General features: G+C 41.6%; 1 protein-coding gene across 2 annotated transcripts in view; it reads left to right on the forward strand.

The window, feature by feature from the left end:
* RNGTT (RNA guanylyltransferase and 5'-phosphatase) overlaps positions 1-13,309 on the forward strand; it is a 119,497-nt gene that overhangs the window by 47,495 nt on the left and 58,693 nt on the right. For both annotated transcript variants that reach the window (XM_079970484.1, XM_079970483.1), the window contains exon 11: positions 3,840-4,004. In XM_079970484.1, coding sequence (XP_079826610.1) covers positions 3,840-4,004 — 165 coding nt within the window. The remainder of the gene's footprint in view (positions 1-3,839; positions 4,005-13,309) is intronic.

The raw sequence follows: 13,309 nt of genomic DNA on the forward strand, positions 1-13,309 counted from the left end.
GGTTTGAATCCCAGCGACAGGGTGAGCTCTTGTTGCCCAGTCCCTGCTCCTGCCAACCTAGCAGTTTGAAAGCACGTCAAAGTGCAAGTAGATAAATAGGTACTGCTCTGGCGGGAAGGTAAACAGCATTTCCGTGTGCTGCTCTGGTTCGCCAGAAGTGGCTTAGTCATGCTGGCCCCATGACCTGGAAGCTGTATGCCGGCTGCCTCAGCCAATAAAGCAAGATGAGTGCCGCAACCCCAGAGTCAGCCACGACTGGACCTAATGGTCAGGGGTCCCTTTACCTTTAATAGTAATTTTACAGAAGTGTCATAAAGCCTCAAGTCCAACTTCTGGTAAGACTGAAGGGCAGCATTCAGTCTTAACAACAACCTCAAAGAAAACTGCCCTTGTTGCTAGTCTGGCAGCAGCATTCTGCAGTCAGCAGCTATCTTAAGCAAGCCTTTGCTCTGGCATTGTAGAACCTTGGTCATCTGTTGGTTATGCTGGACTGTGAGCTAGACACCATTTAAGAGAAAAGATGGATAATTCCAAAGGCGTTACCATGCTACTTCCATTCCAAGACATATTTCATCTTCTTTAAGGATGTTTAGATTTATTATGACACTTGAAAATGCAGATGTTAGCCATGCATGCTTTGAATTATCATTAGTAATGCTGCCAAAAGCTGATATTTTAGCCTGTTGTGTTACAGTTTGGTTTCAGAATAATAAAACTTGTTAAGAAAGTTGTGGCATATGCTCTGCTTAAGCTAAGTAAATTAAGGCAAGGACATGCCTTATGTGCCTAACTTGGGTGGGTGTATACTCTGCCTAGTAAATTACTCACGTTATTCAAGGTGTAACACTTGAGGGGCAAAAAGTGACTCTGTTTAGGAAGCAGCTTGCCCATTTTGAAATTTCTCATTGCAAACACAGTAACATATTTAGCTGTGTATGAACAATCCAATGCAGTGTAATGGGTCTTCTTGCAAACATGGAAGCTTCATACTAGCTGAAAGTGCTTCCACGCAAGGTGATGCACCTGATTTTGGCATACCCCCAGGGTGGGAAACCTTCCTTAGATGGAGAGCTGGATCCACAATTGGCCCACCTTCTGCGGGCCATTTTTGATAGGTGGGGTGGGCCATTCACCTGACAAATCATATGGTTGATTGAAATGTCAAGCAAGGAGCCAGCACAGACTTATCTCTGATCTTAGATCTGTGGAACCAGGAGGCAGAGGCTTACATCTGAGCTAAGTGTTTTACAATCTTTTACCATCCAAGAGTAATCAGCCTCTCATATTGTTCCAGGGGCTCCTCAACCCTCAGAAGCTCTCTGTGTGTGGGGAGAAACATGGACTGCAGTCGGTTGGAGGGATTAGTGAAAATCATGTGCAGTACCTTACATTCTATTAGTATAAAGCCACCATTAGACACAATATGTAGCTTTTGGGTTGAATGACTGATATCATGTGTTGAAAGAGTGGTGTGTTTGGTTATGTTGCAAGGAGGGATGAGGAGAATACTAAGGGTGAATTTTTGAAAAAGGTCCACTGATCTTTCTGCATTTACTCTCCTCCTGCTACCAGCAAAGCTTTGACATTTTCTGCCCATGTGATTAGGTGTTGTTGCATGATACTATGTGGATTATGTAGACAGTATCAGTAGTGTGGTATGGGAGCAACAGTGGAGAAGGTAACAGCTGTGCTGTTCCAGGAAGTCTGTAAAGAAGGTATTATTACTTTACTTACAAGTTGGTTTTGTCACTTAATCCTTTGTGTGAATATACGTGTACACACTCCTTTCTCCAGCAGCTATACTATATCTCAAATATGAATGTGTTAACTCTATTCCTTCCCATTCCACACAGTGCAAAATTTTGATATGTGAAGTAGACTTTTGCAATCTGGCAAATATACAAGGGGTCAAGAGTGGTTTTTGATGCTACCATGCCTAAAGGTGCCTCTTTAGCACAAAATTGCTGGGGAAGGAAGGACTAGAAGCGAGTATGAGACATTCTAAATTTTTGTGTCAATTCAATTTCGAATAAATAAACTTTATCTTTTGAAAACCACCATACTAGCAACACATAAATATGTGTGATGGATTGAAAATTTCAGTACCTTCAAAATACATTCTAGGGACAAATATAGCACTTGCTTTTTCTATATAGTTATAGCACATATACTTGTATCTTAATTCCTGTTAAATCTTATTTCAAAAAGCTAGGAAAACGTTAAACCAAACCTATTCCAGGCAAGGTAGCAATCCCAATACTATGATTGCTGCAACAATACCTTGATGAAAAGTGCTAGAAAGGTGATGAATGTTTTTCAGGAAGTTGCGAATGTTATTACTGTTTGAAATGTCAACACCCTTTCAATGAAAATGCTGAGTATGTAGAATTTAGATTGCTTTCACCTGAATCACAAAAATGTCTCAACATGAAAAATTGTGAAATTGCTTTTCATACTTGGATATTAACAAGACTTACAAAAGAGACAGGGATTCTAGATCTGAAAAACTTAGATGGTACTTGAACATAATACAAAACACTTTGGGGTACCCTGTTCCAAGCAGATTCACTCCCATAAATGAGGCAATCAAAGAGACTGGCAATCGTCTGCCTTAAAGAGCTGATATCACTGTCTTAGGCTCAAGAAGGGGCTGAGAGAATCATGACATTTCTTTCAGTGAAGCTTCAGAAGGAGCTGTAAGCAGTGACAGTAGTCAGCAAACAGTGGGGGGCGTCTATGGTAAGGCTGCAGGGAGCTCAGCCAGGGTGAAGACTGCATGAGAAGCTCCATAGAAGCTCTAAGGCCCACAGAAATGGAGGGAAGGAATGAACACTGCTTTTATCAGTACAACTGCACCTGTTGTACTTAGAAGAAGATTTAGAAGTGCGTGGTGGAGTTGGCTTAATTTCTTCAGTCTGTTGTAGCCACCCAGCCATGCTGCCCGCCCACCTGTGTGTCATACTCTTGCAGTTTCTAAATTCCTGGGAGAGTGAAAGCCTTGTCAGCTATTGCTGTCACACACAGCATTGATAGGGATCAGAATCAGCCAAAAACAAAAAGACTTAAAGAAGAAAAAGGGAGGTAACTGGTGGAGTGGGTGGGTGTAAACCTGTGTAGGAGGAAAAGATATAAAGGTGGGTAATATTGCATTAAAATCTGCAGTGCGCAAAGAGGAGAGTGCTATGGGATGGAGAGAGAGAAATGAGCAATATGGAATGCATAGGGTGGATCAAACTAACTCATTCTGTCAGCACAAGGATTTCCTCTCATGCAATGGAACCCCTTGCCCTGTACCCTCCCCAAGTCTCAGGTAGGTTGGGAGGACCCCCAGAACAGATTCAAGGGGGCATGGGAGGGGGAGAGGGGGGAAAGGTCTCTTGCGCAAGTGGAAATTCTTGCACTGATGGAACAAGTTAGTTGGATATTGCTCATAGATACCTGTGGAGGGATAGCAGAAAGATGGGAGTCTAGTGAGTCCTGTAGATGAGGAAGCAGAAAAAGAGGGGATAACCAAGAGATGGTGCTGTATGGTACAGAAATAAAAAGCAGGATTTGCAGAGAATGGGTAACAGTTTAGCTTAGTGGTTTTTTTTGGAATATTTTTCTGCAGCTGACTGTGTGATATAGCCCTCTTGAATTGATAAGATTGTAAAGTCACTCTGCTGATTTGAGTAAAAGGGTTGTGGCATGGCATACCTCCCTTTTATTTCTTTGCTTATCATTTTATTACTTAAATACTGTTTAGTTGTAGATAATTGTTGGGTGATATTTTAGTGCATGCCACTTAGATTTTTATAAACGTGCAAACATTTAACAAATTGTGTATTTTCTTTTGGCAGGCACAACCAGTTGGAGAGTGTGATTTTAACATTCGTCTGGCATGTATTGAAAAAGAGATTATATTCCCACGACATGAAAAAATGAAGACTGGACAAATCGACAAAGCACAAGAACCTTTTAGTGTTCGTAACAAACCATTTTTTGACATCCATGTTTCAAAAAAGGTAAACATGTTTTTGATTATTTAACTCTATGCCCTTTGAGTAGTCATTCTCTTTGCATATGGTTTTTAATCTCTTTCAAGATATCCTTGCATTTTAAAATATACCTTCAAACATAAGTTCTTTTTGTTTTAGATCCTTTATTTTATTTTATTTTATTTTATTTTATTTTATTTTATTTTATTTTATTTTATTTTATTTTATTTTATTTTATTGATACAGTAGAATGTGCATTTTAGGGGAGGTTTTAAAAAAATTACTTAGAGAAAGGTGATGAACAAGAAAAAGGGTTGTCTCTGTGTGGTGCAGGTACTGTCGTTGCTTTATTGGGAAGTCTAGAGCCATCTATATGTGTGTTTGAAATGAGAATCATTCATAGGAGGAGAATATATTGTCTTCTTCATTTTAGTTAATTATTGGAGTGAATTTTTGTGGTTTGTTTCTTCTGCTGGCCTTGGGTGTTTGAATGGAGCAGCCTGTTACGTTTTTCCGCTGTAGACAAAATACTGCCCCTCTCTGATCCGGGCCTCCTCCCTGTCCCCGATGTTGTGCCTGTGTTGCTGCCTGCCTTGCTACCGCAGCTGCACTCTCACCTGCAGCTGCACCTGTACTCCCACCATGATGCAATAACAGCGACGGGGTACAATAGTGAGGGCGAGGGTGCTGTGTTAAGGTCAGATCTCCAGCCTACGGCAAATTGCTTCACCTCGCCTCATTGAAGTTTCAGCCTTGGTGTTGAAACTATGTAGAATATTATTCTACTTGAAATTATTAGCTGCATGGGAATTCTGTACTGCTTTGGGGGCATGTTGGTGTCAGGATTTCCCTTAAAACAAGTGACAATCCTTAATGGCAGTGATTCTGGAGAGGCCTTAGAAGTAGACCACTCTTAACTGCATTCCCTCCCCTTCTGCTTGACTGCCAAAGTAACTGAGAGACAGAGATGGGATCTGAAGGTAATTATGTCACAGTCTGTTAAGTCTCTGAATGAAAAACCGCTTGGGAATCTAGTGTATGGTACTTTAAGTTCTCTGAAGTATTAGAGGGATATAAAAATAAATAATAAGATTTTGTGATTACCTATTCTTTTTGAAAATCAGTCTCTCATAATTGTCTATTGCTTCCCCCTCATCTTTTAATATAGGTTTAATGTCTCGATATAGCATCTATAACCACACACTGTATGAAAACAAAATTTATTTTAAAAATTAGCAGAACAATTCTGTAATCTTTCTCTACCACTTCAAGAAAAGTCACTTCAAAAATTCTTAAATTGCTCCCCCCACCCCCCGTTTGCCATGAGTTTGGGGAAGCAAAACATGACTGGTTAGGTAGGAATGTCCTTCACTTGATCGGTTCCTGGCAAACTGAAGAGAAGCATTTGGTGTACCAGCTTTTCCTTGATACTACGGAATATGCTACTAGAAAAACAGAGAAAGAGGGAAAGGGAGTTCTTCAGTAGGAACTGCATGCTTGTAATGTGAAACTGGATTTCAAACTGAAGGTTTAAGATGAATGTGGACTGGCCGCTCTCCTTGCATTTAAAGGAGAGACAACTCTCTCTTCCTATTCCTAAAAAGTCCTATTGCTGTGGATTCTATACTCCATAGATTCTCATCCACTGAAAGGGAGGAATAACTAGAAGGGTATTTATTGAATGCAGGTGCTAGTTTTAGCCCTAGTGCTGCTCTGTGTCAGGGATGTACTTTTGAGATACTGATAAATAGGAGGCCTCAAGTGTGTCAAGAATTTGTAAAATATTTTGAAATAGCATCAGTACACTGAAGGCAGGATGTAAATAGCATGTAGCATATATTGTTTGCCAAGTAGTCTTTCGTTGTAGAGGCAGATGAGACTCATGTCGGCTTTTGACAGAACAACAGATAGTGGCTGTGAGATTCCTACCCTTTCCTCTTCTATATCCAATTCATATGGTCATGATTATTTCCCCCTTTTCTAACCAGATGGTCTGCGACTCCCAGGTAGCAAAGAATGGTAGCAATATCACATTCCTGCAGAGAATGGGCTCTGGCTATATGCTTGAAGGTGATTTAGAGGACTGCTCCTCCCTCCCTCCCTTTCTCTCTGGCTTTCAGTGAATGTGAGAGATACATTCTCACTAAAATTTCCCCAATTCTAAAGCTAGAAGTAAAGAGAGGCAGTGATATTTTGGGGAATGGTTAGTCTGGACTCTGTCCAGACATATGGAGATTTCTCCAAAGCTAAAAATGAGCATAATTTATCCTATGGGGAATGTCCTTATATATGTTTACCTGGTAGAGAATATGGTGCTTTGGCAGAGTCTACTACATTATTTTACAGTGCAAGCATCCTGTTTTGCAGGGACTTGAGGTTTGCAGAGAAGTAGTCACAGTCCAGCTGAGTTTCTTCTGGGCAGGTGAAGTCAGTCAGTGTGAATTTCAGGGCTGGGGAACCTTTGGCCATGGGCTAAACCTGGTCTGCAACGCATCCTCATCTAGCATATGAAGCCTTATTGGGAAAGGCACATGCATGCGCCCTACTCCTGATGTCATAGATCTGTGGGGTGGATCAGGGCAGTTCTTCAAAGGAATAAATGGGAGCTTAAAGCGGGCTTCCGATTGTTGCTTTGCTGGAGCAAGAAATGCGCAGCCTGGGAGTCATTTTGGACTCACAGCTGTCCATAGAGGCGCAGGTTAATTCTGTGTCCAGGGCGGCTGTCTGCCAGCTCCATCTGGTACGCAGGCTGAGACCCTACCTGCCTGCGGACTGTCTTGCCAGAGTGGTGCATGCTCTAGTTATCTCCCACTTGGACTACTGCAATGTGCTCTACGTGGGGCTACCTTTGAAGGTGACCCGGAAACTGCAATTAATCCAGAATGCGGCAGCTAGACTGGTGACTGGGAGTGGCTGCCAGGACCACATAACACCAGTCCTGAGAGATCTGCATTGGCTCCCAGTACGTTTCCGAGCACAATTCAAAGTGTTGGTGCTGACCTTTAAAACCCTAAACGGCCTCAGTCCAGTATATCTGAAGGAGCGTCTCCACCCCCATCGTTCAGCCCGGACACTGAGATCCAGCACTGAGGGCCTTCTGGCGGTTCCCTCATTGCGAGAAGTGAGGTTACAGGGATCCAGACAGAGGGCCTTCTCGGGAGTGGCGCCTGCCCTGTGAAACGCCCTCCCTTCAGATGTGAAGGAAATAAGCAGCTATCTTCTCTTTAAAATACTTCTGAAGGCAGCTCTGTTTAGGGAAGTTTTTAATATTTAATGCTGTATTGTTTTTAACACTTGATTGGAAGCCGCCCAGAGCGGCTGGGGAAACTCAGCCAGATGGGTGGGGTATAAATAAATTATTATCATCATCATCATCATCATCATCATCATCATCATCACCATCACCATCACCATCATCATCAACAACAACAACTGCTAACCAGCTGATGGGTTGTAGGAACATGCCTTGCTCAAGGAGGAGGGAGTGTTTTCATTATGTGGAAACTGCTTCTCCAGTTCAGCACTACTCTTTGAAGCCACCCCATGGTACTTCTTTCAACCTCTGAAAGAGGAAGTTGAAAAGATAAGTGAGAAGCAGTTTGCAAAGCATAGGTCTGACAATGCATTTTGAACTGTGGTTCCCAAGCTTGGGAACCTTATGCAAGGGATTTTGATAGGTGGGTGGGAGAACATACCTGTCAATCGTGTGTCATCAGAATTACATAATGTTATTGGCTGGTGGGTTGCCCATCTCACCTGTTGAAGTTGGCCTGTGGGCAGGATCAGATAGAGACCTGGCCATTGGAGCAAAAAAGGTCCCTCCCCCCCTGGCTCCGCAGTAAGGGAAAGTCATGGAAGGTCCAGACCTGTTAAGTCATTCAGGTAAAATCAAGGGATAAAACAGAATCCTGGACAGCTCCAGTGAGCCCTGTTGCAAAGATAACAGGGAACTGAAACCACCATGGAAGGGAAAACCTGCTTCCCAATAGGGCATACTCTCTTGAAAGAGATGGCTGTGTTTCTTAAAGGGCCTTGCCTGATTCTGTATCCTTTGGCTCTTGAATGGATCTAAGATATGGACTTCTGGGGACCTATCCTTTGAGTTCAAAGTTGATGGAGGGAACAGATGTTGATAGTAAAGGCTGTCCAGGTATAGTAGACTGAACCACCATCTTATCTAAGTCTTCCTCAGAGCACTGTGAGACTCCAGGGTCAGGGGCCATGGCAATCAACTTTTGCATTTAGAAAGTACCGTTCAAGTGGATGATTTTTGTTTTTGTTTTTAAAGGAGAAGCAAGAGTGATTTTCTCACCCTGGGAACTCTTGGAAATTGAAGGTGTGCAGTGTAAATCAAATCAATCAATTAAAGGGCAAGCCAAAGTCTTGGTAGATTGTGGCCTGCCATTTGTAATGGTTGCTTAAATTGTGCTTTCATTAGAGAGCATTTCCTCTTGGGTCCTGAGCTGCTTGTGAGAAGCAGATAATAAGAATTCACCAGTTAGGCCTGCTTGAGAACCTGTTAATCAGAAGTGACAGACACATGTGGGGCTGCTTCTGGTTTTACACTGTGTCCAAGTAGAAACCATAGAGAAAACTATGCTTTGCCAGGGAAGGGGAGTAAGGTGTATGTTTTGGCTATTTCTGGCTGGAAAATGAGTTAAGTTTAGCGGATAATTTCATTTATGAAACTTTTTCCTTCCTAGTTTTCCATTGAAAAAGCAATGCCCAAGATAATAACCAAATCATAAAACATAAGGAGGAACAAAGCTGAGAAGCAGCATGTCGGCTCTGCTTTGTAAATTAAGTTGCATATTAGGGGGACAAGGGAGGATCTAGTTCTGAAAAACAGACTTGTATGAAGAATATGTTTGATGCTATTACTGACTTGAATAGGTTCAAAGGGGATGAATAGCTTGCCTACTGTAGGTAAAACCAATACGTGGTTAAAACAGTGTTTGCCAGTGATTGTAGTAATCTGTGTTTGATTTGCCATACATATCAGCACATCAAGTTAAGCCAGTGATGAACATAATTTAATTAGATTTGTAGCTGACCATTTCATATAGCATTTACTGCATGGGTGGGTATTGACTTCCTTCCTCACAGACACAACCTCCCCATTCACCACACAAATACCCACCCACCTTTCCTACGTGGCCTGTCTCCCATCACTCTGTGCTGAAATGCTGAGATCCAGTTGTATCCCTTGTCTCAGCCAAGCTGATTAGTGCATGGAACAGCTGAAGAATGCTCCAATCTGAGCTCTCTTCAATGCTAATCAGCTGGGCAGTGAGAGTCTGCGGACCACACCAAAGTTGGCTGAGGGCTGTGTGATTTCTAATGTACAAATACCAACAACAATTTTCAAAAAAATAGAACAAGCTTGTCCATACAATTAGTCAACCAATTTCTCCTCCAAAATCCAATTTGTTCTTTTATATTTTTATAACTGTTTAAATGGACAGTGACATTATTATTAATCAAATTTGTATACTTCCCTTCATCTGAAGATTTCAGGGTGGTTCACAACATAAAAATACAAAAGAGAACACAAAATACATAATAAAACAAAAACAAACCAAAGGGCAGTGACATTAATTTTAGTTTCTGAAGGACATTAGTTTAGTATTTTGGGGTGATATGCTAATGCACCGAAAGTCTAGATATCCAGCAACCATTTCACTGCTGTCAACAGGCTTTCAGTTTTTAAGGTCAGAATAAATGCCTTTCTGGAATAAATATTTTTATTTATCTGTAGTTTTGAATTTAACTGAATCAAGGGTCAGCTACATGTGCCCATTTATGTGGCCTGCCATCCATTAGACTGGCATATTCCCAAGATTGTCTTTTTAATGACCTTTTTAAAATATGGAAATAGTCGGGTAAAGAAAATATGTAGGAGGCACTGTAATACAGATATGCTGTGCCACTGGGTTGGATGCGCTGGGCCTCAACAAACAGCAGAAATTTTGGAGGCTTTTCGCTATTTTTACTGATTCAGAAGGCCTCTGAATCAGATCCCCCGAACCTCAGGAGCTGCTTTTCAGGTTGTAGAGAAGGCTACCAGTTTTACATTTAACTCTGAGGTATAATAATAGTAGTAATAGTAGTAGTAGTAGTAGTAGTAGTAGTAGTAATAATAATAATAGTAATAATACATTTATTTATTCCCCGCCCAGCTGACTGGGTTTCCCCAGCCACTCTGGGCAGCTCCCAACAGAATATTAAAAACATAATACAGCATCAAACATTAAAAACTTCCCTAAACAGGGATGCATTCAGATGTTTTTTAAAAGATAGTTGTTTATTTTCTTGACATCTGATGGGAGGACATTCCATAGGGCAGGCGCCACTACCAAGAAAGCCCTCTGCCTGGTTCCCTGTAACCCCACTTCTCGTAGTGAGGGAACCACCAGAAGGCCCTTGGCGCTTGGACCTTAGTGTTGGAATAGAATATACAAATGATTCTATCTTATTCATCCTTCACATCATGTATTTCAATCTTGATACTGTCTGTTGTCTTCAACATGAAGTTCCAGATTCAATGCATCAATTTAGAACAGGTATCTTATTAACAAGTAAGCACCCATACATGTACATCCATCAACTGAACAATCTGACTGACAGGCTTGTTCTTCAGATTCTGTTCATCTCAAAGATAAAACAACATACATCATCATGGGGCATGTGTGCAAAGTGGGCTGTAAAATAGGAAAGAGGAGGAGACATGGAAATGGCAGGTAGTCTGTGTCAAGTGAGACTTGAAAAAAGGAGTAGGGAAAGGGGGTGGTGGTAATAATGGGATGTGTGCAGGTAAATATGGATATTATGGACTGTGGAATAGAAGAGAGAGGTGGCTTCAGAAATAGAGCTGGGAAGGTAGAAAATGGAGCTTAGCCATTCATTGCAGGGGAAGGGAAAGTTCCTAGGAGGTTAAGCTGAGGGAGGTGGGGGCTGGCGAGTGGAGCAAGCTGGGCGTCAAGCTCTAGTTACTGTATTTTGGGGATGTGACATGTTGTTGGTAAACTGGTGAACTGATGGGGATGTAGACTATGTGGATGTACTGTAATGTCCACTGTTAACCTAAAAAGCAACACAGAAAGCTTTTGGAATGATTTGTTTCTGTTCTCATTTACGTTTTCCATTGCAGTAGTATACTTTTTAAAAAAATTTAAATGTCTTTTCTGTTGACACTTGTAAGTTCATGTATAAAACATAACATACTATTATGTCCTCAACTAAAATGTCACTCGGCAGAGCTCATCAACCCCGGCGTACGATTCTGCTCTACCATTCCAACTGGTGAATGCCTGAGTGAGCAGAAGAGCTTTGCAGCATGCCACAAAGGTCATCAGACAAGGAATAAATCTTCACATTTATGGAAGCATGAACTCTTGCTGCATTTGAATGCTGCATGTACTTTTAACTGAAATAATCAGATATTCTTCCATTCTTATTTTTTTAGTCTTTTGTTTTTCCTCCCTGCTAAGTAACAGTGGTGAATATTGTTTACATCTACCTCAAGATGTCAATATGGAAATTGCTTCTCAGTGGCCATTAGACTTTCAAATACACTTGAAGTGTAACCCTGTTCTTATAATGGACTATATTAGATCATATTATCAATCTGGGCTCTTTTTGTAGTCGGTCATATCAGTGACTATAGTAACAAATGATTTTCTTCCATTAAATACATTCAAATGAGACCCCAGAAAAAGTTAAAAGTATGGAGTGTTATTGATCATTGTTCCAACTAGTCATGCTCCCCTTTTAAATGATACTCCCATTTCTCCTCCTCCTGATTTCCTGCCCCCGCTGCAACAGTAAGTATTCCATAGACACTGAGCATACTCAGAACTTACTGGGTTGTCTTTCAGTTCCCCTCTTGGGTTCCCGCCTATGAAGGTTTATTGTACTGCTGCAAACCTTGGAGATCCCCAAGCTTGCTGATGCCTCCCTCTTGCATGTAGATGGTACCATTTGGTATACATAAGGACCATCACTCACCTTTGAGCATTGGAAAGGACAAGGGACAAGTGAATATCTACAACAAAATGTTGCAGTGTAGAATGCTTCTTTTCAACATTCCAGTCATTCCATTCAACTTCCCCAACAGTCAGTTGGGTTTGTGCTCAGTTCTCATTGGGTTTTAGAGTGTGGAAGGACATACTTGATGCCCCATCCAGTTACTTTAAATTCATGGATTTCTCCATAGATTTCTGTGGGCTGCTCTGCAATCTTGAGGGTTTCCTCAAGGATACCTCTCCCTTGTGGCCTGGAGCCATTTGGGGGACTGCAGTCAGAGAATTGAATCCCAAGTATAGATTAAGATTATAAGAACAACAGAGTAAGTAAAGGTAAAGGTAAAGGGACCCCTGACCATTAGGTTCAGTCATGGCCAACTCTGGGGTTGCGGCGCTCATCTTGCATTATTGGCCGAGGGAGCCGGCGTACAGCTTCCGGGTCATGTGGCCAGCATGACTAAGCCGCTTCTGGCGAACCAGAGCAGTGCACGGAAACACCGTTTACCTTCCCGCCGGAGCGGTACTTATTTATCTACTTGCACTTTTGACGTGCTTTTGAACTGCTAAGTTGGCGGAAGCAGGGACCGAGCAATGGGAGCTCACCCCATCGCGGGGATTCGAACCGCCAACCTTCTGATCGGCTCTGTGGTTTAACCCATAGCGTAACTGTAATTCTAATAGGCATTTTAATCTTGCTTAATCAGGGTACATTGTACCAACAGATCTTTTGCCTTTCCACCAAAATGATACTTGATCAGCGGCCATAAAGTGTAAACATCTTGAATTTCCCCCCTCGGCTTAAAGGAATGCTGCTTCATATCATGTTTTTGTTTAATGAGTATAAGTTTCTTGGGGAAAGGCCATCGCTCAGTAGTAGCCTTGCAACCAAAAAGGCTCCGGTTCAATCCACAGCATCTTTATGTAGGGTTGGGAGAAACTCCTGCCTGAAATCCTAGAGAGCCACTTCCAATCAGTACTGAAATCCTAGAGAGGTACTTGCAATCAGTGTAGACAATACTGAAATCCTAGAGAGCCACTTCTAATCAGTGTAGACAATACTGAGCTAGCTGGACCAATGTTCTGACTCAGTATGAGTCAGCTTGCTTACTATTTATTATTACAACTTCAGATTACTGTGCTATTACTATATGCTTACTATGTACTCCCTTTAAGAGGATTTATAAAGTGTTCATCAGTGAATGGGTTCCCATGAGTGAATTGCTTTAAAGAAACCATTTAACTCATAGGTAAGTCAGCAAAATATTTTCTTTTCTTTAAATAAAGAAAAACTACATTATGTTATGTGTC

The sequence above is a fragment of the Podarcis cretensis genome (assembly GCF_951804945.1).
Source record: "Podarcis cretensis genome assembly, chromosome: 3".
NCBI lineage: Eukaryota > Metazoa > Chordata > Lepidosauria > Squamata > Lacertidae > Podarcis > Podarcis cretensis.